Here is a 25,517-nt window from a genome sequence, read left to right as displayed (position 1 = left end):
TGTAAGAGGATGCTTGAACTTGCCCTCAGGGTTAGGGAGGGGCAAAAATCAGCAAGGTTCCGGTTCCTGATGACTGTTGATTGACCCCTGCTAAAAATAGCAAGTGAAGCTGCTCTTTGGATAGGGACAGAAATAGGTGCTGTGCTGATGCCTTCCACAGTTGATTAACGAGATCACAATTAGTGTCTTGGTTTATACTTGAAGAATGACCACTTGGGCTAGGTACAGAAGTGTGGGCAGAACTCATCAACCACGATCTCACTATACAGTGGAACAGGTTCAAGGGGCTGAATGGCCTCCTCCCATTCCTATATTTCATATCCCAGCAAGGATGGAAGATGAGGAAAAATGTGTTAAAATGAGTGTGCGATCCTGAGGGACTTTCTGAGGAAGGGACAGTGGAATCCTCATCTTATTCCATTCAGAGAAAAGATCCTAAGTAATCACTGTTTTATTTGTTGTAGGTTTGCCTCATGCAGTGTAATTTTTAAAAATTTACTTTTTATTTTTATATTTTTTAATTTATAGTCAGTGGGCGTTGTGGCTTGGCCAGCATTTATTTCCCATCCCTAATTGCCCTTGAGAACTACCTTCCTGAACAGCTGCAGAATGTGTGTTGTAGATGTACCACAGTAAAGGACTGGTGATAAGAGTTCCAAGTCAGGATGGCGTGTGACTTGGAGGTGGAACTTGCATCTGCTGCCCTTGTCCTTCTAGATGTAAAGTCTGAGGTTTTTAAAGGAGCTATTTGTCTTGCTTGGCAGAGAGAGACTGAGCCTGTAGTGAGGCTGTTGAACTCCGGACCGATCCTTATCAAGGACGAACACTTCACACGACCAATCAAGAAGCTGGACACGAGCAAAGCACCACTGCACCTTCCAATCCCAGAGATCCGATACGTGGTGAAGGAGATCTCTGTTGTATGGCACCTGTATGGAGGAAGAGACTTTGGAACTGCCCTTTCTGCACGTTCTCCTGTTAAAAATATAATGTAAGTGTCCTATCATTGATGCCGCTGGACTCGTTTAATGTATTGGTAGCTGTAACAAAAATCGCACGCGACCAGTAAGGTTATGTGCTTACCCATGGCCTCAAACTCCCACCAGCAGTGACAGGCCTGTATCCACTCAAAATTCACCACAAAGTTATCTCTCCAAATTTTGAAACCCAGAACCTTTTATTGTAATAGTGGGGATTCTTTTCAGAGTTCAAAGGATGAAACTTTCACACACCTACTAGAATTATCCTAACCCTGAAATCCTGGTGACAGCAGGTGCAATGCCTGGACATATTCCTTTTGCCTGCAGAGGACAGGTCCCTGCATATGAATATATGTAGCTTTTAGCAAAAGCTGAGGGACAATAGCTTGCAGGTGCATTCGCCATGGCAATCTCTCGACCAGTCAAAGCCTACTTGCCAACAAATCAGCATCCCTTTTCTCACACATTGTTGTTCCCTTTGAAATTTGGCATTCTTGCATCTGTCCTGATGAGTGCAAGATGAAAAGCTTTGACAACATGTCTCTTTCAGCAATACTCAAGTTCCTGTACTACCAGGTGACTATATCATTTGTATGTGTGTACACGCATGTAAAAATGATGGACTTGGAAAAAAATATACACGTATATGCGCGCACACACCAGGACTTTTCCAAATGACTGACATCTGCTGAATCCTGCTATGTTGAATTTCCATACTGATGACTTAGACCAGCCCACATCACCAACACGGAGGCATCCTGTAGAAGCCCAGTTGAAAACTTAACATCAGTCAAGCAATGGGTTGCCCTCCCCAACCCACAATTCACAAGACAGCCTTCATTGTGTATTTTAAGAAGCAACGAGAAAATAATAATTGGTCAGTTGTGTTGAGGCAACATGTACTGATTGTACAATAGTTCATTGGTGAAAGGATGTATCATTCCTCTTAAGACCTTGGGTGATTCATGAATACTATGCTTAGTATACAGTATTATTGTATTGAGAAACCCAGGTACAAGACTTCGTTCAGATTGAAAAGCGTAGGAGAGCAAATGAAGTAAGTCAGGAAGTGGTGATTCTGTGGCACCAAGACTGGTTTTAAAAGTTTCAAGATTGTTGGAGGATGGGGAGATTGAAGGAGATGAATTTCAGTATTTGGAGTCCTGGGAAGAATGGGCTAAAGTTGGAGACACAGTTCATCTTGATTTTGTGAGGGGAAACCATAGTCTTTCAAATAGGATTGGTGCTGTGTTGCTTCGGTTTAAAATATCATTAATACAGAGCAAATAGTCAATATTGCTTACTGAAGTTCTTACCTGCTGCTTTTTTTTTGTAGTACTAAACCTGTTTCAAGCTCTTCCCAAGGCTCCCCGTCTCAGCCTTCAGCCCGCCACAGTCATTCTGCCAGGCATATTCAGGGTGGACCTGGCAGGAACCACGACATCCTGATGGAGATTCAGTTCAGTAAGGTAAGAGATCAGTATCATGGAGCTGCTGACCTGTGAGTACCATCCTTGGTACTGCTGCTATTACACTAGCGGAGAGCTTTCACTTCTCTTTTCCATATTTAAATGCTTGCATGTTTTGTCATGTGACACGTGGCAGCAAAAGCTTTCCATCTCTTTCTTCATAGTTCCTTTTATTTCTCCCCTCTCTGCCAGTTTTATCCTGTTTTTAAGGCATCAACTCATTATTCCCCACCAGCACTCTTGGGTTAGGTAAGCGAGGTGCGTTTTTTTAGGGAGAGCCGATGCACTCCAGGACAGGCAAACAGAAACTGAATTTATATAGGCTTCTCAATGGGTTGATTTGAGGATGCTGATGGGTTTGTGTGTATGTCAGACCCATGATTTACCCAGAGGGGGTGGGGGGTAGATTTTACACCCATTTTGCCTAACCAGCCTATGAGTGTTTAAGTACCATATGAAAAATGTAAAAAGGCATTTCAATAGCGCCTTGCACAACCTCAGGACATCCCAAAGCTTTGCAGTCAAGTCAGCATTTTAGAAGTACAGTAACTCTTACAGGAAAGCCAGCAGCCAATTTGCACATAGCAAGCCCACAAATTGCAAGGTGATGTTGGCTGAGGGATAAATATTGGCTCAGACACCAGGGATAATTCATCTGTTTGTCAAATAGTGGCTGTGGGACCTGGGAGAGTAGATGGGGCCTCAGTTTAACATCTCATCCAAAAGACAGCATCTCCAACCTGGATTCTTTGCTCAAGTGTCTGAAGTGTCACTTGAACCCACGACCTTCTGATTGAGAGACTGGTTACCACTGAGCCAAGCCTGACAGCTAGAGTAGAGTATTTCCTTTTATCATCTGGGAGTTCATTCCACATATTGGTTGCTTCTTCTGTGAAGAACAATTTCCTGATATCAGTCCTAAATTTATATCTTGCTAGTTTGTCTGTATTTCCTTGCCCTCTTCTTGCCATTTAATTTAAGGTAATAGTCCAGAATGACTTTTCCCTTTTAAGAATTTCAGACATCTTATTTCCAGACTGAAAAACCCAAGTTTTTCCAGAGTTTCCTCAAATCTCAGACCCTGGCCTTGACAATCACTCTGGTGGCTCTTCTCTGCCCTGCCTCCAACACTTGAATGTCACCCTGTGTCTCAGTGACCAGAACTGAATACGAACATATGAATTAGGAGCAGGAGCGGGCCATTCAGCCCCTCAAGCCTGCTCTGCCATTCAGTAAGTTCATGGCTGATCTGATTGCAGCCTCAACTCCACTGGTAATCTTTGAATCCCTTGTTTGTCAAGAATTTCTGCATTTCTGCAGCCCCCAGAGCACTACCCTGGATCTCTGAAATAGTAGTCCAGTAACAATACCACTATGCCACCACCTCCCCCCAAATCTTATATGTTTCAATAAGATCACCTCTCAATCTTCTAAACTCCAATGGATACAGGCCCAGCCTGTCCAACCTTCCCTTGTAAGATAACCCTCCATCCCAGGTATCAGTCGAGTGAACCTTCTCTGAAATGCTTCTCATGTATTTATATCCTTTTTTAAATAAGGAGACCAAAACTGTACATGGTTCTCTAGATGTGGTCTCACCAAAACCCTCTGCAACTGTAGCAAAACATCCCTACTTTTATATTCCATTCCCCTTGCAATAATTGACAACATTCCATTTGCCTTCCCGCTCAAGGCGGGATTGATCAGAACTGGAAACCTTATTCAAGGTCGGTCTGACCAGACTACTGTAGATATAAAAGCAAAGAACTGCGGACGCTGGAAATCGAAAACAAAAACAAAAATACCTGGAAAAACTCAGCAGGTCAGGCAGCATCGGTGGAGGGAAGCACAGTTGACCTTTCAAGTCGACTCGAAACGTCAACTGTGCTTCTCTCCACCGATGCTGCCAGACCTGCTGAGTTTTTCCAGACTACTGTAGAGCTTGATCCTGGCTTCCCTGACTTGTATCATACTGTTTGAACTATATTTAACCTACGATTAGCTTTGTTGAACTGTATTGGTTGGACATGTTGAACATCAAGTCTTAAAAAAAACTTGCAGGATCACTTTCAACCTCATCCTAAGCCACTCAATACCTTTTATGGTGCCCCGCCCATATCCCAATGTACAAAATGTCTGTACTTAATTCATCCCTTCACCCAGTCCCTGTGCTACAATTTGAACAATAATTTTTTGCTAGACTCTAATTTGGTAGCAGTCCTGCAGAAAGAATGGCATTGTGGCTTATTTTGAAATCAGGTTCACCTTTTGATGTCAAATAATATCTTTCTTTAAAGGTGAAATTTCAGCACGAAGTTTACCCTCAGACAGATTATGATGTAGATCCAGGTTCGACAGAACATCCCATCTCACGGCAGGTCTTCATCGTTCAGGATCTTGAGATCAGAGACCGTCTTGCATCATCCCAGATGAATAAGTTCCTCTATTTGTACTCGAGCAAAGAGCTACCAAGAAAGGCTCATTCCAATATGGTGAGGCGTACGCTTGGGAGCAGGGAACTCATTTAGAAAGCTAGGGAGATCAGAATGCTTCAGTAGCCAGGTTGTCTACCTAACCTCTTAAGGGGTGTGGTGGGTGGATGGGTAGTGTTTGCTGTGTGGGAGTGTTATACATGGAGCTCGAGGAATGGATGCTTAAATATTGTTTCTGTCAATGTTGCCTAAAGCAGTTAGGCTTTGGAGGGGGTACAGTGAAGATTCACTAGAATGATAGCAAGGCCAAAAAGGTTAAATTATGAGGGCAGTTTGCATAGATTAGGCTTGAATTCCCATGAGTTTAAAAGATTAAGGGTGATCTAATTGAGATGTTAAAGGATTTAACAGGGTAGATAGAGAGCAACTGTTTCCTCTACGTTAAACTTCTTACAGCCAGTTGGTGAAGGTGACGACCAGAAGTTTTAAATTTATTCACAAAGTGAAACATGACAGATGCCTAGCTCCTATCTATATAACCCACCACCAGTGTCAATAAGTGTCTCTATTTTTTAATACCAATAAAACTAATTAACAAATTGACAGCCCCTTAAAGGGGAGAGTCTTTTCCTATGTGCCCAAGTAATTATCCAATGAATGCCCCCCAGATGTATACACTTAACTCTGATTTATCCAATTAACAGCCTGGTGGGAGATTCCAGCACAAGGGGGAAAATTAAAATTAGACCTGGGCTGTTCAGGTGTGATGTCAGGAAGAACTTCTTCACACAAAAGATGGTGGAAATCTGGAACACACTCCATAAAAATGCTAAGGGCCAATTGAAACTTTAGAAACTAAGATTGCTAGGTTTTAGTTAGTTAAGCGTAGTAAGGGCTATGGGTCGATGGAGTAAAGATATAGATCAACCATAATCTAATTGAATGGCTAAACAGGCTTGAGGGGCTGAGTGGCCACTTCCTGATCCTTTATTCCACTGGTTGCAAGAGCTGCTAGTTCTGTTTACTTTGGGATGATCCTAGGTTTGATACCAGGCCTATGAACCAAGGCAGCAGTTTGGGTTCTTAATACTGACCTCAGTGCTGTCTGTGTGGTAGCTCCTGACCACCTTTCAGTGAACCCCCGCTGAAAAGTGCATGTGAATAATTTATCAGGGGAGGACAGGATCAGAGTTGACTCTGATACCCTTAATTCACTGGCTACAGTTCATGGGATGAAGAATGGGACTGTGCCTGAGGTAGTAGAGAATCTGGCACTGTGAAACATATCCCAGCTTGAACTAGGGCTTTGAGGAGAAGAAAGTCAGTGCCTGTAGAACCTGTCTCTCCATTGATCTTAGTTGAGGGGGAAGGTGCTTTGCTGTGGAAACTGGTTGGAAGAGGACCTTAGTTTTTCGGGATGCTTTTGGATGTCTTTAAAGCACGACTGAAGAAGTCAAACATCCCTGCCGACTCGTGGGAGGCCCTGGCTTGTGACTGACCAAAACGGAGAAGGCTCATCTGGGGAGGCACCAAACACAGAGAGAAACTTTGTCAGGAATGTACAGAGGTGAAGTTGTGGCATCAGAGGGACAAACCTCCAAACAACCCATCTAGCCAACCATTCAAGCCCCATCTGCCCAGCACGTGGCAGAGTCTGCACATCATGCATCGGACTTATCAGCCATTTCAGAACGCATCAAACCGGAGGTGGAAGCAAGTCATCCTCGATTCTGCGAGACTGTCGAAGAAGAAGTAGAACCTATACCAAAACCAGATTTTAAAAGAGGAAAACTGTGCTGCATAAGTAATCGGTGACCCTCAAGAACAACATGCCACATAGGATAAGGAGGAAACCATCCAACTCCTTGAGCCTAAACTATTAGATCAACTCCATTTAACCAGCTTTTCTCCACGTCGTTTGACACTCTTGATAGAGAAACCTATCAATCTCAGTCTTGAAAGTTCCATTTGACCCCAACATCCACAGCCTTTTGGAGCCAATTTCCACTAGCCTTTGTGTGGAAACATTGCTTTTTGACTTCACTTTTGTTTTTATTCCTTGTTATGTGAGCATTACTGGCAAGGCTAGCGTTTATTGCCCATCCCTAATTGCCCTTGAGCAAATGGTAGTGAGCCGGCTACAACTGAGTGTTTTGCTTGGCCATTTCAGAGAGCAGCTAAGAGTCGACCACGTTGCTGTGGGTCTGAAGCCAAATATAGGCCAGACAGGGTAAGGACAGCAGATTTCCTTCCCTAAAGGGTATCAGTGAACCAGACAGGTTTTTAAAACAATCTGGCAGCTTTATGATGACAATTAATTGTAGATTTATTCATTGATTGAATTTAAATTCCTTTAGCTGCTGTGGTGGGATTTGAGCTTATGTCTCTGCAGCATTAGTTCTGTCAAATCTATTTTAACATTTTAAGTACCTTGATTAGAATATACTTCAGCTCAAGGAAATATAAGCCATGTTAATGCACACAGTATTGCCTTTAATTAAATAATTACATTAACCTCTCACTGTCTCTTCTCCAGCTAACTATTAAGGCATTACATGTGAGTCCAGATTCCACTCAGACACCTCGCGAGTGCTGTCTACGCATCACGCTTATGCCCCTTCGACTAAACATTGATCAGGTTGGTAAAATAGAGACTGGGAGAATGCAAGTTTGGGAGGGGAAAAATCTCCATGTCCTAACCCTAATCCTACTCTTTCCAATAGACTGTATGGGGTTTGCTCTGAAGTGAACTGGGGAAAAGTTTCCCTCAACCAATATAAAGCCTTTGGGTTCACTAACTTGACCCTGAATGGTCAACTCTACACTGTGGTTGTTCATTTGACGATGGGTAGAGATGTACCGGCTCATAGTCAAGTGCCTGGGTACTATGGCTCAACAGACACCTTAACCTGAACTGTGATGGAATGTCTCTCCAATGACTTAGTGGCTAATATTGGAAGGAGCACAACAAAATCAGACCCCAAATAATCAGCTTCTATAGAATCCAAACCTCGATAAGTACAGTCCCTGTAGGACCATACTCCAATAAGGCTCAGTGCCTGTAGAACTGTACACCAGCAAGGGTCAGTGTCCCTAGGATATAACATAATTAATTCAGTAAAATGGTATCCGCCTGATGTTGACTTGTGATGTTTGTGGCTGTGAGAGAGGGGAGGAATTTGTTTTTAGGTTGTAAGCTTAAATCTTGAGTTTTTTTTCCTGAATACTCAGAGCAAATTTATGGGGTTTTTTTCGATCCTCCTGATTTTTTTTTTGCAAGATGTCCTTGATCGATTTTAATTTTCCCTTCTGTCCACATTCAGGATGCACTGTTTTTCTTGAAGGACTTTTTCACCAGCCTAGCTGCCGAGGTGGAACTGTTAATTCCTCCAGAGCCCGTCCAGGAGGGTGAGTATCAACATTTGATAATCAGACCACAGAGAAAGAATCCCAAAAACACAATTGTTATGAATGAAAGCAGAGAAGAATAAAAGATTAAGAACTTGTATTTAGGATGTCCTAAAGCTCCTTTAAACCTAATGAAGCATTTTTAATGTATTCACTGTTGCCAGGTAGGAAAAGCAGCAGGTAATCTGTGCACAATAAGCTCTGACAAACACCTTGCACTGATTCCTTGACCCCCAACTCACTGGATTGAACATCCTCATTCTGGTCTCCCTTTGCTCTTTCCTTCAGCTCTGTGCTAGACTCTGGCCTCCAATCTCCCAACTGAGGTCTAACCATACCCATTCTGTTCCGCCGTCAGTGTCAATGCCTTCGATCATCTTGGCCCATTCGCTACAATGTTTTACCTTACATCCCCCCCACCCCTCTCCCTCTACTGAGTCTACTCCTTAACCCACCTCTATTCAGTTATTCCACTAATGCTGCTCCTGCAACTGCTCACTCTCCATTTTCATAAGTGTAAAGCATCTTTAAAGGCTGTAGCTGCTTTATAAATGCAAGTTTCGTGCCTTAAATACACCTGACAGAGCTGTGGTGATGCCTGGATTTAAAATCTAGAGAATGGGAGTTCAAATCTCAAATCAATTTTAATTCAGTTTTAAAAATTTGATATCTGTACAAGTAACCATGGATTGTCATAAAAACCCAGCTGGTTTGCTAATGTCCTTTAGGGAAGGAAACCTGCCGTGCATACCCAATCTGGGCCTACATATGACTCCAGTCCGCAGAACAACATGGTTGATTCTTAACTGCCCTCTGAAGCAGTCTAGCAAACCGCCCCCAGTTGTATCCATAGGGATGGACAATAAACGTGAACTTTGCCAATACCACCAACATCCCGAGAATTAATTTTTTTGAAGGCCTGCTGTTTGGGCTGAGCCCTACACACAAGGGAAAGTGCCTTGTTTGAACTGAGATATCGGAGCATAGCCAGGAAACTACTAGTCGCTTTCATTGAGGCGGGAGGCGATGGGGGGGAAGTGGAAAGAAATCTGTGTGAGTTCCTACTCCTGATCACTGGAGAATGAATAGGAAAGGGAGTAGAAGAGAGATTTGTGAGCAAGGACCTGTCTATCTGTTTGCTGTGCTAACTGTGATATTTATTTACCTCAATTTACTTAAAACTCAAGAAAATTATTTGAAATTTGTTTGTTACTCAAAACAAAACACAGGAAAGCAGCGAGTTACCATTCCTGTGTTAATTATACTTCCTTTGTGTTTGTCCCTAGTGAGAAAATCTCCTGGATCCGAAGTCACCGGCAACCTTTCTAAAAATGGAACCAGTCCTGCAGACCATGGCCCCATCATAACTCTCCCAGGTCAGAGCAAACTCAGGCCGGATCCTTTGACCACTGCTAGCAGGGTGCCGGTCAGTGAGCTGGGGGGTCCCTCACCAGCGCCATTCCGAGACCAGCCAATCTTCTTCCGGTGAGCATTACAACAGTCAAAAGCAGCGACAGGCCCTACCTTATACTCTATTGTTTGACCACTGGGACATAAGAGAAAGCGAACCAAGCATTTGTGCTCATTTCTAGGGGGGTAGAACTAAAAAGTGGAGAAGTTATGTTAAACTTGTTTGGATCTTGTTTACACTACACCTGGAGTACCATAAACAACCCTGGTCAGCGTATTATAATAACATCGGCTCCGGACCCCATGAAGTCTCATGGCATCAGGTCAAACATGGGCAAGGAAATCTGCTGATTACTACGTACCGCCCTCCCTCAGCTGATGAATCGATCTCCATTTTGAACACCACTTGGAGGAAGCAGTGAGGGTGGCAAGGGTGCAGAATGTACTCTGGGTGGGGACTTCAATGTCCATCACCAAGAGTGGCTCGGTAACACCACTACTGGCCGAGCCGGCCGAGTCCTAAAGGACATAGCTGCTAGACTGAGTCTGCGGCAGGTATTAAGGGAACCAACAAGAGGGAAAAACATACTTGACCTCATCCTCACCAACCTGTCTGCTGCAGATGCATCTACCCATGACAGTTATCGGTAGGAGTGACCACAGCACAGTCGTTGTGGAGACGAAGTTCTGCCTTCACATTGAGGATGCCCTCCATCATGTTGTGTGGCACTACGACTGTGCTGAAAGGGATAAATTTCAAACAGATCAAGCAACTCAAGACTGGGCATCCAGAAGCTACTGCGGGCTATCAACAGCAGCAGCATAGCCCCCACTCTACCACTACCATCAAGCCAGGGATCAACCCTGATTCAATGAAAAGTGTGGGATGGTCTGCCAGGAGCAACACCAGGCATGCCTAAAAGTGAAGTGTCAACCTGGTGGAGCTCCAACACAGGACTACTTGTGTCCCAAACAGTATAAGTGGCAAGCAATAGACAGAGCTAAGAGATTAGGTCTAAGCTCTGCAGTCCTGCCACATCGAGTTGTGAATGGTGGTAGACAATTAAACAACTCACTGCAGGAAGAGACTCCACAAATTCCTCATCCTCAATGATGGAGGAGCCCAGCACATCAGTGCTAAAGATAAGGCTGAAGCACTCTCAACAATCTTCAGCCAAAAGTGCCGAGTGGATGATCATCTCGGCCTCCTCCAGAGGTCCCCAGCATTATAGATGCCAGTCTTCAGCCAATTTGATTCATTCCACATGATATCAAGAAATGGCTAAAGGCACTGGATAGTGCAAAGACTTGGGCCCTGACAATATTCCGGCAATAGCACTGAACACTTGTGCTCCAGAACTAGCCATGTCCCTAGCCAAGCTGTTCCAGTCTAGCTACAACACTGGCATCTACCCGGCAGTGTGGAAAATTGCCCAGTTATGCCCTGTATACAAAAAGCAGGACAAATCCAAACCGGCCAATTACCTCCCCATCACTCTACTCTCAATCATCAGTAAAGTGATGAAAGGGATCATCAACAGGGCTATCGAATGGCACTTGCTTAACAATAACCTGCTCACTGATGCTCAGTTTGGGATCTGCCAGGGTCACTCAGCTCCTGACCTCATTATAGCCTTGGTTCAAACATGGATAAAAGAGCTGAACTCCCAGGGTGGGGTGAGAGTGACTGTCCTTGACATCAAGGCAGCATTTGACCGAGTGTGGCATCAAGGAGCCCTAGCAAAACTGGAGTCAATGGGAATCAGGGGGAAAACTCTCTATTGATTGGAGTCATGCCTAGCACAAAGGAAGATGGCTGTGGTTGTTGGAGGTCAATCATCTCAGTTCCAAGACATCATTGCAGGAGTTCCTCAGGGTAGTGTCATAGGCCCAACCATCTTCAGCTGCTTCATCAATGACCTTCCTTCCATCATAAGCTCAGAAGTGGGATGTTTGCTGATGATTGCACAATGTTAGCGGTATTAGCGAATCTTCTGACACTGTCCATATCCAAATGCCAGATGACCTGGACAATATCCAGGCTTGGGCTGACAAGTGGCAAGTAACATTCATGCCACACAAGTGCCAGGCAATGACCATTTCCAACAAGAGAGAATCCAACCATCGCCCCTTGACATTCAATGACATTATCATCACTGAATCCTTCAGTATGAACATCCTGGTAGTTACCATTGACCAGAAACTGCATTGGACTAGCCATATAAATACTGTGGCTACAAAAGCAGATCAGAGGCTAGGAATGCTGTGGCGAATAACTCGGCTCCTGACTGCCCAAAGCCTATTCACTATCTATAAGGCATAAGTGAGGATTATGATGGAATAATCTCTCTTGCCTTGATGAGAACAGCTCCAACAACACTCAAGCAGCTTGAGACCATCCAGGACAAAGCAACCTACTTGATTGGCACCCCACCCATAAATATGCACTCCCACGACCAGCGACGCACAGTGTGTACTATCTACCAGATGCACTGCAACAATTCACCAAGGCTCCTTAGGCAGCATCTTCCAAACCCACGACAACCATCATCTAGGACAAGGGTAGCAGATAGATGGAAACACCGCCACCTGGAAGTTCCCCACCCCCAAGCCACTTGGAAATAAATCACTGTTCCTTCACTGTCACTGGGGTCAAAATCCTGGAACTCCCTGCCTAATAGCACTGTGGATGTACCTATGCCACAGGGACTGCAGCAGGTCAAGAAGGCAGCTCACCACCTCAAGGGCAATTGGGGAATGGCAATGAATGGTGGCCCAGCCAGTGACGCCCGTATCCCATGAATGAATAAAAAAGATGTGTTTGACTGCATGTGCCTTGTAGGTAAAGGACTACAGACTATATTGTTCCAACGTTCACATTCCAAATGCTTTGTCTTCAGAATATTTATCCCTCTTTCTCCAAATTTCATCCTAACCAGAGTTATAAAGCCTGAGGGTGGAAGCGGCTTCAGAACTCTGATCCCAGGCTAGGAAGATTTCAGACAGGATTATGTGGAAGATTCCTTTGGACTGGGGAACACTGATACCATAGGTTGCCATTCTCGTTGTATGTTTCTGCCTTGAGATTAAACAGTCTTGTGGAGGGCCATTCTTTAAGCATTATAGTAGATCTTTTGCATGTTTGTGTGTGTGTGTGAGAAAGACAGACAGAGAGAGAGAGAGAGAGAGAATCTGCATGTGTTAATAAATACTGAGCAGTGGACACAAAGCTTGACTATATCTAAAGCAGACAATTTTCAAAGGCTTCAATTCTATTCACTGACAGAGTGAATTCCTTTCTTCATTCCAGGGAATTTCGCTTCACATCCGAAGTGCCAATCCGGCTGGACTACCACGGCAAGCACATGTCCATGGATCAAGTAAGTGGAGAGAGGTTAGGGACCAATGTCTAGTCAGTGCTGTGTTTGTGTGGTAGAATTTAATCATTGAACGATGTGGAACAAGATCCGATCTGGAATTCCATTGCACTTGAGATTATAATGTACTTTTAATTTGTTTTATTCCAGTAGGGAAGCGTATCCACAGTCAGAGGCCTCATGCCACAACCCTGTTAGATGCAGGTGGCAATTCCTACCCCTCTACTACTACCACCACCCCACCACCCCCGCTTCCCCTCCCCACAGCAAGCAGAGACTCTGTGCCTTCCCCTGCCATCCTCCGTCCTCTTTAGGTGTCAGCCTTGGGTGAAGCAAAAGATGTCTCACATTAGAAAGAAAGAACTTATATTTATATACAAATCAGCCTACACCTCATTGAATGGCAGAACAGGCTCAAGGGGCTGAATGGCCTCCTCCTGTTACTATCTTCTCATATAGTACCTTTCATGATCTCAGGATATCCCTTAGCATTTTACAGCCATCTTTCAAATGTGGCCACGGTTCTAATATGGGAAATGTGGCTGCCAGTTAGCACACAGCAAGGTCAGCTAAGGTCCTGTGCTAGTCTTTGGAGTGGAGTTCAACCCACTACCTTCTGACTCAACAAGACTGCTACCTACTGAGCCAAGGAAGTTGGTGAAGTGTTGCACCTATTTGAGAGAATGAGTTAGAGTAGACATAGCAGCATAGTGATAATATCACTGAATTCAGTTAATTAATAAAGCTGGAATTGAAAGCTGATGGTGACCATGAAACTATCATCGGTTGTTGTAAAAACCCATCTGGTTCACAGATGTTCTTTAGGGAAGGAAATCTGCCATCCTTACTCAGTCTGGCCTACATGTGACTCCAGACATACAGCAATGTGGTTGCCTCTTAACTGCCCTCTGAAATGGCCTAGCAAGCCACTCAGTTCAAGGGCAATTAGAGATGGGCAACAAATTCTGGCCTTGCCAGTGATGCCCACATCCCATGAAAGAACAAAGAAAAAAAAAATCATAGTATGGTCACATCACAGAAGGAGGTCATTCAGCCAGTTGTGTCTGTGCAGGCTCTCTGTAAGAGAGCAAGACAACAACTAATCTATTCTACCCCCTTTTCCCTGTAGCCCTGCAAACTATTTCCTCTTCTGATAATTATCCTATTCCCTTTTGAAAGCCTTGATGGAAACTGCCTCCACTATGCTCTCAGGCAGTGCATTCCTGATCCTAACCACTCAATGCATTTAAGGAAAAGATTTTCCTCATATCTCCTTTGGTTCTTTTGCTTATCATCTTAAACCTGTGCTCTCTGGTTCTCTATTCTTCCACGAATGGGAACAGTTTCTCACTATCTACTCCTGGACCGCTCGTGATTTTGACACCTCTGTCAAATCTCCTCTCAACCTTCTCTTTTCTTAGGAGAACAGCCCTAGCTTCTCCAATTTATTCACATAACTAAAGCCCCTCACACCTGGCCCATTCTTGTAATTTTTTTCTGCAACCCCTCCAATGTCTTCACATTGTTCCTAAAGTGCAGTGCCCAGAATCGGACACACTACAGCAGTTGAGACCAACCCAGTGTTTTATAAAGGTTCATTATAACCTCCTTGCTGTTGTACTCAAACTAAAACTCAGCAGGTCTGACAGCATCTGTGGAGAGAAAGAAAGAGTTAACGTTTCGAGTCCGTATGACTCTTCCTCAGAACAAGAAGCACTTTTTGTTTTTGTTTCAGATTTCCAGCATCCGCAGTATTTTGCCTTTATTTTTGCTTTTGTACTCTGTGCCTCTATTTATGAAACCCATAGTTCCGTACGCCTTATTATCCTCTTTTTCAACCTCCTCTGCCATCTTCAACGATTTGTGCACTTATAGCCCCAAGTCCGCATACAGAATTGTGTTCTTTATTTTATATTACCTCTCCTTGTTCTTCACACCAAAATGTATCATGTTCGTTCTAACTGTGAGTTCTGTATTTGTTTAATTGCTGATCAGAGTGAGGCTGCAAACAGATGTCTTGCCCAGCGTGCCCTATTGTTGAGGCAGAGAGATGTGAACTGTACCCGCAGTCACTGGAGAAAGCTTAGGAACATAGGAGCAGAAGTCGGCCATTCAGCCCATCGAGCCTGCTCCATCATTCAGTATGATCATGGCTGGCCATCCATTTCAATGCCTTTTTCCCACACTATCCCCATATCCGTTTCTGTCATTGGTATTTAGAAATCTTGTTCCAGGGCCTTGTGAAAATGGTTTTGAGTTTGATGCAGCCTGATCACAAAGCTCTTGTCTACCCATTTCTGTATTACAGGGCACCTTAGCAGGGATCCTAATTGGACTGGCTCAGCTGAACTGCTCCGAGTTGAAGTTGAAGAGATTGTGTTACAGACATGGGTAAGAGTACATTCATTCCAAATAACGTCCCTTGGTTCTCATACCCTCCTCGTCATTCTGAATTTGTCTGGCTGTGCCTGGATCTGCTCTCTGGGTAGCAGCAAAACAACAACTCTTCTGGCTCCCTCTTGAGGTTGTGGGGGTGGGGGGAGATGAGGCTAGTGACTCCCTGTGGGTACCCTTCCCTGTGAGTTGCCCCTCAGAGGAGGCTGTTCTCACTGTGGTTTTAGTCAGTAATTATGCAGTGGTGGAACCATTGTGGGATCAAGAGGTCACAACATCATCTTGAGGTCAGCCAGTGCGGCTTTGAAGGTCCAGGCAACCTACAGGTTCAGCCTGCGATTCCATGCGAATCCAATTGGGTATCTCGGTATTCCTCGTTCCGAGCTCAGTCCCCTTCCTGTGAAGGTTCAAGTTTCACCTCCACTGAGCTCCAGCATTGAATCTATGTGGTCTTCTCTGCAGATTGCTGGGAGTGGACAAGCTTATCTCCTATGCATTGAACGAATGGCTGACTGACATCAGAAAAAATCAGCTGCCCGGTATTCTTGGAGGCGTTGGACCCATGCACTCCTTGGTGCAGTTAGGTGAGTATTGTGATGCAAAGAACACTAAACAGCTCATAATGTCGGACAGATCATAAGTGGTTCCTTATTTTGAGGTCCAAGGGACTGACTATTCCTTGAGTTAGTCACTGTTGTCTGTTTTCAGTTCATACTCCATGACACTGAAACAATCGCTAATGTTATAGTAATAAATGGATTCAAACTACAGGAACAGATTTATTACTAGAATATTAACCCTGAGCTAACAAATAATTAATTTGTAATTAAAATAATTCTTTAAAGAATTTAGCATTTTAATTTTACCTGTTCTGAAAGTAGCAAGTGACATTTGTGCCAGGCAATAATCACCTCCAACATAAGAGAATCTAACCACTAGTTCTTGATACCCAATGTCATTACCATCTCTGAATCCCCTTGCATCAACATTCTGTGGGTTACCATTGACCAGAAACTGAACTGGACCAGCCATATAAATGTTGTGGCTACAAGAGCAGGTCAGAGGTTGGGAATTCTGTGCCAAGTAACCCACCTCCTGAGTCCCCAAAGCCTTCTGCCATCTACAGGGCACAATTCAGGAGTGTGATGGAATATTCCCCATTTGCTTGGATGAGTGCAACTCCCTCAACACTCATGAAGTTCAACACCATCCAAGACAAGCAACCCACTACATTGACACACACTGTTGTATTCTTTGTGACAAGGAGATAGGGGAATGATAATCAATCCGAAAGAGTCAACCTGCACGCGAAGCAGTGTGAATTTGCAAAGGGGATGTATAATTTGCCTTTCTTTTATGGAATGTATAAAGCTGTGCAATTTGTAGCTAATCATATAGTGATTGGAGAGGGAGTTTGAATAAATATTCCATTTCAGTGGGGTGAGTGGGAAAAATTTTAAGCTCTGCAATAAATGGGAAATGGTTACAGAATATTCAACCAGGTGTGTTAATGACTTTCTCTTTCTTTGATTAGTTCAAGGGCTGAAGGACCTGGTCTGGCTGCCCATAGAACAGTATCGCCGTGATGGACGCATTGTGAGAGGTCTCCAACGAGGAGCAGCCTCGTTCGGGACCTCCACTGCCATGGCTGCCCTGGAGCTGACGAATCGACTCGTACAGACTATACAGGTAACACAGATTGTTTACAGCAGGAGAGGACCCTGGGAACTGACTGTTATTTGTCATCACTCCGTCTGATTCCACCAATCACACTTTTCTGTGGCACATCTAATTGTTGAAGCAATGAATTGCATGGTTTTTTTTCATTTGTTTTTGGTAGGGGTGGGGCATTGCTGATAAAATTGACAATTATTACCCATCTCTAGTTGCCCTTGTCTTGTTTAGACACTCAATTAAGCCAATTAAGAGTCAACTGCATTGGTGGGAGACTGCAGTAACAACAGCCAGACTGGTAAACATGGGTAGGTTTCCTTCCTGAAAGGACATTAATGAATCAGTTGGGTTTTTATGACAATCTGACAGCTTCCTGATCACTCTTACTGAGGCCACCTTTTCCTTTCTAGAGCTTTTACACCGAATTGAAATTTTTAAAACAGCCCACAATATGACTTGAAGTCAGATTTTCTGAATTAGTGTAGGCCCCTGTAATATCAGTGAAATACTCCACTGAATTTGTATTTATGTAAATACCCTGTAATTAAAATCATATTTTCGTGTATTAACTATTTTATACCCTCCTGATGGTGTGGGTCCAGATTCTCTCTTTGAAGGGAATTGGGTAATTTTTGCTGAAGTGAGGCACATTGGTTTGTTAAAATCCAGACCTTACTGGTCGATTGTTCTCGAACTTTATTTATCTTATTGTTTAATAATTGTCTGCACAATTTTAAATAGTTAATTAGGCCTGGTTATCATAGAACTCAGGATTGCAGACTCTATACTCTCAAGCCCAAAACAAGCAGCAAGAAGCAGTGACAATTCGGGGCCGTAAACGCAGCAAGAGTTCAGAGCCATAAAAGCGGCGAGAGACAGCAAGAGCTTGGGCCATGAAAGCAACAAGAGTTCAGGGCCAGCTTATGGAGCTTGTGGACAGTCAGAGCCAAGTTTGGAAACAAAAATCAGGGTTTGACATCACAGGAAAGACCTAAGTTGAGGTGAGGTGTGTATTGCTGCTTAGGGACTGATTCTAAACAACTGGCAGATTAAAAGTGATAGTAGTAGCAAGGGTAACTAATAAATAAAGAAATGGCAGGGTTGCTCCAACCTTGAGAGTGCTCATCCTGTGCTATGTGGGGATTTCCAGGACATGTCCTGGATAACCATTTGTGCAGGAAGTGTTGTCAAGCAGCAGCTTGATCTCTTGAACTTGAGCAACAGCTGGCATCACTGCAGTGTACTTGTACGATCAAGAGCTTTGTGGATAGCACATTTATAGAAACGGCCGCCCCACAACATAAGAGTGTACAGGAAGGGAGGGAATTGGTGACCACCAGGCAGTCAGAAAGGAACAGGCAGGTAGTGTAGGAGTCTCCTGAGTGCATCCCACTCTCCAACTAGTATTCAGCTCTGAATATTGATGAGAGTGATGGTTCATCTGGGGAGTGCATCCAGAGCAAAGTCCATGGCAACGCAGGTGGCTCAGCTCTACCAGGGGGGTACAAGGAAGATGGGAAGAGCTATAGTGATAGGTGATTCAATAGGAGAATAAACAGGTGTTTCTGTGGCCACAGATGTGAATCCAGGATGGTGTGTTGCCTCCTGGGGCCAGGGTCAAAGATGTCACTGAGCGTCTGCAGAGCATCCTGAGGAGGGAGGGTGAACAGCCGGCAATTTCGGTCCACATTGGTATGAACAACATTGGTAGAAAGAGTGATGTGGTCCTGCAGTCAGATTTTAGGGAGCTGGGTAGAAAATTAGTGAGCAGGAACTCAAAAATAGCAATCTCTGGATCACGCACAGTGCCACACACAAGTGAGTATGGAAGTAGGAAGATTAAGCAGATGTATGTGTGGCTGGAAAGATGGTGCAGGAGGAAGGGCTTTAGATTCTTAGGGCTAAGGTACTCGGCCTTGGGGGGATAGGACTATACAGTCCCTAAATAGAGCTGGGACTGAGTTCCCTATGGGCTATTTCGCTAGTGCTTTCGGGGAGGGTTTAAATGAACTTGGCAGGGGCGTGGAAGCCAAGAAATAATATCAGAGAGGAATACCAAGCTGCACAGAATACTGGGAGAGAGAATCTGCACTAGAATAAGTTAATAGGTGAGGTCAGAGTAATGGAGAAAGTAATGTGCTCTAAGGCAGAGTTACTGTGCATATGTGAATGCATGGAGTGCAAATATGATTGGATACAAGGTATTCGGGAAAGATAGGAAAGGAAGAAAGGAGGAAGAATGGTGATTAAGGAGAACATTGCAGTGCTGGAGAGAGAGGACATCGCAGAGGGATCAAGGACAGAATCTATTTGGAACAAAAAAGGTGCAATTACATTGCTCGGTGTAGTCCATAGGCCACTAACTAGTGGGAAAGTTGTAGAAGAATGTTACGGCCCAGCTGATGGTAAATGCTGAGCTGCTCAAATCCCAAAGGGAAAATTTAAATAACTGCCACAACTGTTTTGCAATTTGCATAAATTTCGAGATGCATGCCTTGAATTCAGTAGTAATAGGACCACCAAATCTTATAGGTTTCTTACAAAACTAAATTAAACCTTTATTAATAGAAGAAATGATTTTAAGCACACACATGGATCTACAAATTATTACTATGATAACTTGAAAATCCTCTACTTTAACTCCCAGTTAAACTTTGGTTAAGGCAATAGTAAGACACACAGATTTTAAAAGACCCAGGCAAAGAAACATGGAGAGACAATATAAAATAAAGGGTACAATTCTAAGGGGGTGCAAGAGCAGAGCGACATGGGTGTATGTGTGCATAAATCATTGAAGGTAGTAGGGCAGGTCGGGAGAGTGGTTAATAAAACATACAGTACCCTAGACTTTGTTAATAGTGGCTTAGAGTGCAAAAGCAATGATGTTATGTTGAACTTGTATAGGGCACTAGTTCAGCCTCAGCTGGAGTATTGTGTCCACTTCTGGGTGGCGCATTTTAGGAAGGATATGCATGCATTGGAGAGAGTGCAGAAAAACTTCATGAGAATAGTTCCAGGGATGAGGAACTTCAGTTATGAAGATGGATTGGAAAAGTTGGGACTATTTGCCTTGGAGAAGAGGAGGCTGAGAGGAAATTTGAGAGAGGTGTTCAAAATCATGAGGGGTCAAAATAGATGAGGAGAAACTGTTCCCATTTGTGAAAGGATTGAGAACGAGAGGGTACAGATTTAAAGTAATTGGTAAAAGAAGCAAAGGCACTGAGGGAAAAAAAATTTTCATGCAGTGATTGGTGAAGGTCTGGAATTGACTGCCTGAGAGTGAGGTGGAGGCAGGTTCAATCGAAGCATTTAAAACGGAATTAGACTGTCTCTCTGCCCCCTTTTCTCCCTCCATCTCTGTTTGTCCCTCTGTCTCACCACCACCTTCTGTAGGGCAAATAGGGACGGTCAATAAATGTGAACGAATAAAAAGAAAACACTGGATCTAATTGGAACACGCCAAACTGCAGAGATCTGCCCGATTCACCCTGCACCAAGGATCAAACCTGGAACAATTTGCTCTGAATGGCATTGCACCACAATCTTTTTATATTTGTTCATGGGTTCAGGATGTCACTGGCAGGGCCAGCATTTATTCCCCATCCCTAGTTGCCCTTGAGAAGATGGTGGTGAGCTGCCACCTTGAACCGCTGCAGTCCATGTGGTGTAGGTACACCCACAGTGCTGTTAGGGGGGGAGTTCCAGGGTTTTGACCCAGCAACAGTGAAGGAACCATCTACAAAACTCAGGAAAGCTAATGAGCAGCTTAAAAAAAATCTAACAGCCCAGCAACTGTAAACAAAGACTCCCTAGTACAGAGAGGTGACTATCCCAGTCATTAACTGAAGAGTTTTGGCAGAACAAATAATGGGAAACTGGTTCCAGTGGTGGGAGGGTCAGTAACCAGAGGACAGGACTTTAAGGTAATTAACAGAAGAACCAGAGGCAAGATGAGAATTTTTTTTACGCAGCGAGTTGTTGTGATCTGGAATGTGCTGACCGAAAAGGTGATACAAGCAGATTCAATAGTAAGTTGTAAAAGGGAATTGGATAAATACTTGAAGGAGAAAAAATTGCAGGGCTGCGGGGAAAGAGCGGTGGGAATTGGGACTATTTGGATAGCTCATGGATAGTGGTACAGGCATGGCCTTATTCTGTTTTTCATGCTACAAGTGGGACTGGACCCAATACTTTTGCCACCAGCTTCTTTAAACACCCAACTGACTGCAGAAAGTGCTATCACAATGAGGTTTTATTTTAAGCATGTTATCCATTCTTGCCTACCCCTCCAGCTTCCGAAATCCATCGCAAGCCAATGTGTGTGCGTGGCCCCGACTGTTAAAATAACTCCTTTATTGTTTAAACAGCAGATTCGAAAATCTAGAGAAGTTATAACGTGTCTGACAATTAACTGCACTTATTATTGTTCCAAAACATTCACTTTAGAACTACACGCAGATCAGTTTACACAGGCTGCATCTGGAAACCAGTGCTTAAAGAACTTCCCATGATTAGTGAGCAATCGCTGATCGAAAATATTGACAGTGCTGTGTCTTGAAGGAAGCAAAAATTCCTAACTGTGCTTTGCTTTGTACCTGTCCTTTGTACTATTTGAGAAACAAGCTTTCATTATCTAATTCTTTCTGAGCTTAACTTTGTTGGGTGTTTTATTACCCAGTGGCCACTGGACATATAACAATAGAGGCCTCATGTTCTGGTTAATATCCTGCCACAGTGAATTGTCCTGCCACATTGTTGACGGTTTCATCCTTCATCAGTCTATGTTTCTGATCTTTGCTCTTCCTGAACAATGTTTTTTTCTCCTGGAGTTGTTATGATCAAAAATAAGATTTCACCATTCACAGGTCAAGCCAAATATGATTTACTCACATGGCTTAACCATAATTGTTACTTTAGCTGTTTTGTTCAGTAAATCCAGTAGATAATTTTCTTTACTTGGATAGCGGTTAGAATGTGGAACTTGCCACCATGGAAAGGGTTGAAGCAAATAGCTTAGATACTTTCAAAAACTAGAAACCAGATGAGTACATGAGAGAAAAGGGAATAGAAAGATATACTGAAAGGCTGAGATAAGACAGGTGGAAGGTGAGGAGGCCATATGGAGTATAAACATCAGCACAATCAGTTTGGGCCTGGTATTCTGTTTTCTGTGCTGTTTATTTTTTGCGATTCAGTACATGCACCAAAATATTACTTCTACTGAATACTGCCACTTCTTCACATTGGTGGGGATGCTTAAAATGTGCACATAATTTGAGTCTGTCAGGCACCAAAAGAGCAGCAAGAACAGAAACCTTTAAACACAGACTCTCTGCACAAAATTCAGACAGTCGGCAACTGTACACACAGACTGCAGATGTTTTGTTTTGACTTTGGCAGGCAGCAGCTGAGACAGCCTATGACATGGTTTCCCCGGTTCCTACTACACCTACTTTGATGAAGACCAAGCGCATCTCTCAACACCGATTGGCCCATCAACCTGTCGATCTACGCGAAGGAGTGGCTAAGGCGTATGATGTAGTGAAAGAGGTGAGGTGACAGTGTTTGCTCAGTTATGGCAGTAATTTGTATCTGTTGGTATAACCCAGAACTACAATTAAATGTGTTGCAATAACATGGATAATGTTATCATCAGAAAATCCCTATCCTCTCACTTCAATGTAGACATGTGGACCAAAGCGACAGAGATGTCTGGTCAATGACCTTTATCACGAGAATATAAACCAAAGATAAGCAGTACGTGAAATAGTCATCTTAATACTCATGTTGGGAGTTTGTGAACTAGGCCCTCTAACTGCTTGCTGTATCTCCAAGACATTTAGAGCCCCATAGTTCACTGGTGTTGCTGTATCTTTGCACAGTTTAGTACAGTAAGCAAGGCTAGAAGGCAAGCCACTCGCAGTATGTAAGTATGCCCTCAATAGCTAGGGTAAAATGTAGGCAATAAGGTTAAAATGCAGGCAAAATGAGTATGTAAATATGCCAGCAATTCAAAAGGTTAGTATGTAAGTATGCCCCCAGTCACCTTTCCCTTCTCACTCACATGCACTGATGCTCAATCAGGTAATTGACCTTTCTGTCACTTGAGCATCTGCTCAGCTCTTATTTCTCATAGAACATAAAGAATAGGAGCTAGAAAAGGCCATTTAACTCTACTGCACCATTCAACAAGACCATGGCTGATCATCTATCTCAACTCTATCTTCTAGCTCTATCCCAATATCCCTTCGTTCCCAAAAATCCATCCATCTCTGTCTTGAATATACTGATGATGAGCACCCACAACCCTCTAAGGTCGAGAATTTCAAAGATTCACAGCCCTCTGAGAGAAAAAATTTCTCCTCACCTTCGTGTCAACTGTGGCTCAGTGGGTAGCACTCTTGCCTCTGAGTCAGAAGGATATGAGTTCAAATCCCACCCAAGAACTTGAGCACAAAAATCAAAGCTAACACACCAGTGCAGCATTACTGTTTGAGGTCCAAACAGTGAGATGTTAAGCTGAGGGCCCTGTCTGCCCATAAAAGATCCCATGGCACTCTTTTGAAGAAGAGCACAAGGGTTATCCCCAGTGTCCTGGCCAATGTTTATTCCTCAGTCAGCATCACAAAAACAGATTATCTGGCCATTATCACGTCGCTGCTTGGGGGAACTTGCTGTCTAAATTGGCCGCTGCATTTTATTACAACAGTGGCTACACTTCAAAAATAATTCATTGGCTGTATAGCACTTTTGAGATGCCCACTGGTCATGAAAGGCTCTATAAATGTAAATTCCTTTTTTTCCTTTTCTCATCTCAGTCTGAAATGGCCTACTTCTTATCCCAAGATTATGACCCCCATCCCCCATCTCAGTTCTAGACTCCATCTTTCTTGTCATCTCATTGTAGAAATGTTTCTGCCTGAATTTCTCAACGATATACTCCCAGTACTCAAAGCATTCGCCCACCTTGCAAAACCTAAAATCGCCATCACTATTATTCTATTTTTCTTAGTATTCCCAGCACTTCCTCTTAATCCCAGGTCCAGTGCCAGGGAGTGTTCACATCAGGTAACAGCTAGCTGAGTGATTTAGAACATAAGCATGTTTAGGAACAGACAATGGTCATTAGGCTGAATAATCCCCTCTCCTGTCATGAATCAACAGTCCTTCTCCCCATATCCCTCAATTCCTATGATCCACCTTCTCCCCATATCTCTCAGTTCCCACAACCCACCTTCTCCCCATATCTCTCAGTTCCCACAACCCACCTTCTCCCCATATCCCTCAATCCCCACCGACCCACCTCCTCTCCAAACCCCTTGTCATGAAACGATCATATTTTTCATAATATTATTGGGGGATGTTGTAAAATAGGCTTGCGCCTCTGTGTGTGTGGATAGTCCTGTCTGTGTGGCTGATTTAATTAAATTAGAGATGGATAGACTGTAAGGTTGAAATTATCAAGAGTTATGTGTAAAAAGGGCATTTGAAATGCTAATGAGTGAACAAGGGTAAAGTCAACAGATAGGGTGTGAATGAAATTTGCATTTTAAGATAAATGGAAGGGTGTTTGGTGTTCAACGAGACATGGTAGGATGTTTACAACTAGCAAGATAAATAAGGTAGATTATTACGTTGATTTTTCCCAAAAGTGCTGACCGCAATGACAACATAAAAGATTTTTATATTATGGGAAAAGTAAATTCCAAAGATGATGGGATTTTCAGATTAAAGAGGAAGAAATATATTTAAAGAAGGATTGGAAGGCTATGTGGGTGGCCATGTAATATCTGAAAGGTACACCATGTGAAACAGACTTGGGGTAAAACCTCTAGCCACTTTGCAGAAGTCTGGTGTTCCAGTAACCAAAGTTGTGTTCAAAGCCATTCGAATTCCACTGTCAAGTGGGTGCTTGTGGTAACCTTGTTGGATTATTTCTATACATTTAAAATCAACTTTGAGCTGTTGCCTTAAAGGGGGTGTGTAGTTGGGAGTATGGTTAACTAGGAACTTTGGGAATTGTTATAATATTAAGTAACCGTGTAATTGTAATCTTGTGTATGTGCTTTATTCTTTTCTTTTGTTAATGTTTTAATTTAATGTTTAAAATCTCTAAAGGTGTTCGTGGACTCCTTACTTCTGAGTTCACAAATCTTGTAATAAATACAAATGCAAAACCATTGTGATAGTGTGGCCAAGTTTCCCTTGTGGATTTGGTCAGCCTGGCAAATACCACCTACAGTATCATAACACCCTGAACCCCTACAGACCCCCCCACCTCCCCATATCCCTCAACCCCATGGAGGTTTCCAGTTTGAAAGGGCCAAGGCTATGCAAGATTTTAACAAGAATTGTCTCTTCCCTTGGTGTGAT

General features: G+C 43.4%; 1 protein-coding gene across 7 annotated transcripts in view; it reads left to right on the top strand.

Moving 5' to 3' along the window:
* LOC121292269 (autophagy-related protein 2 homolog B-like) overlaps nucleotides 1–25,517 on the top strand; it is an 81,396-nt gene that overhangs the window by 53,270 nt on the left and 2,609 nt on the right. For all 7 annotated transcript variants that reach the window (XM_041214088.1, XM_041214087.1, XM_041214083.1 and 4 more), the window contains 11 exons: nucleotides 765–991; nucleotides 2,317–2,449; nucleotides 4,747–4,941; nucleotides 7,418–7,519; nucleotides 8,205–8,289; nucleotides 9,576–9,774; nucleotides 13,010–13,079; nucleotides 15,385–15,467; nucleotides 15,933–16,054; nucleotides 17,005–17,159; nucleotides 22,545–22,694. In XM_041214088.1, coding sequence (XP_041070022.1) covers nucleotides 765–991; nucleotides 2,317–2,449; nucleotides 4,747–4,941; nucleotides 7,418–7,519; nucleotides 8,205–8,289; nucleotides 9,576–9,774; nucleotides 13,010–13,079; nucleotides 15,385–15,467; nucleotides 15,933–16,054; nucleotides 17,005–17,159; nucleotides 22,545–22,694 — 1,521 coding nt within the window. The remainder of the gene's footprint in view (nucleotides 1–764; nucleotides 992–2,316; nucleotides 2,450–4,746; nucleotides 4,942–7,417; nucleotides 7,520–8,204; nucleotides 8,290–9,575; nucleotides 9,775–13,009; nucleotides 13,080–15,384; nucleotides 15,468–15,932; nucleotides 16,055–17,004; nucleotides 17,160–22,544; nucleotides 22,695–25,517) is intronic.

The sequence above is a fragment of the Carcharodon carcharias genome, chromosome 20, assembly GCF_017639515.1.
Source record: "Carcharodon carcharias isolate sCarCar2 chromosome 20, sCarCar2.pri, whole genome shotgun sequence".
Taxonomy (NCBI): domain Eukaryota; kingdom Metazoa; phylum Chordata; class Chondrichthyes; order Lamniformes; family Lamnidae; genus Carcharodon; species Carcharodon carcharias.
Note: the sequence above shows the minus strand (reverse complement) of the source record. Positions and strands in the feature narration are given on the sequence as shown.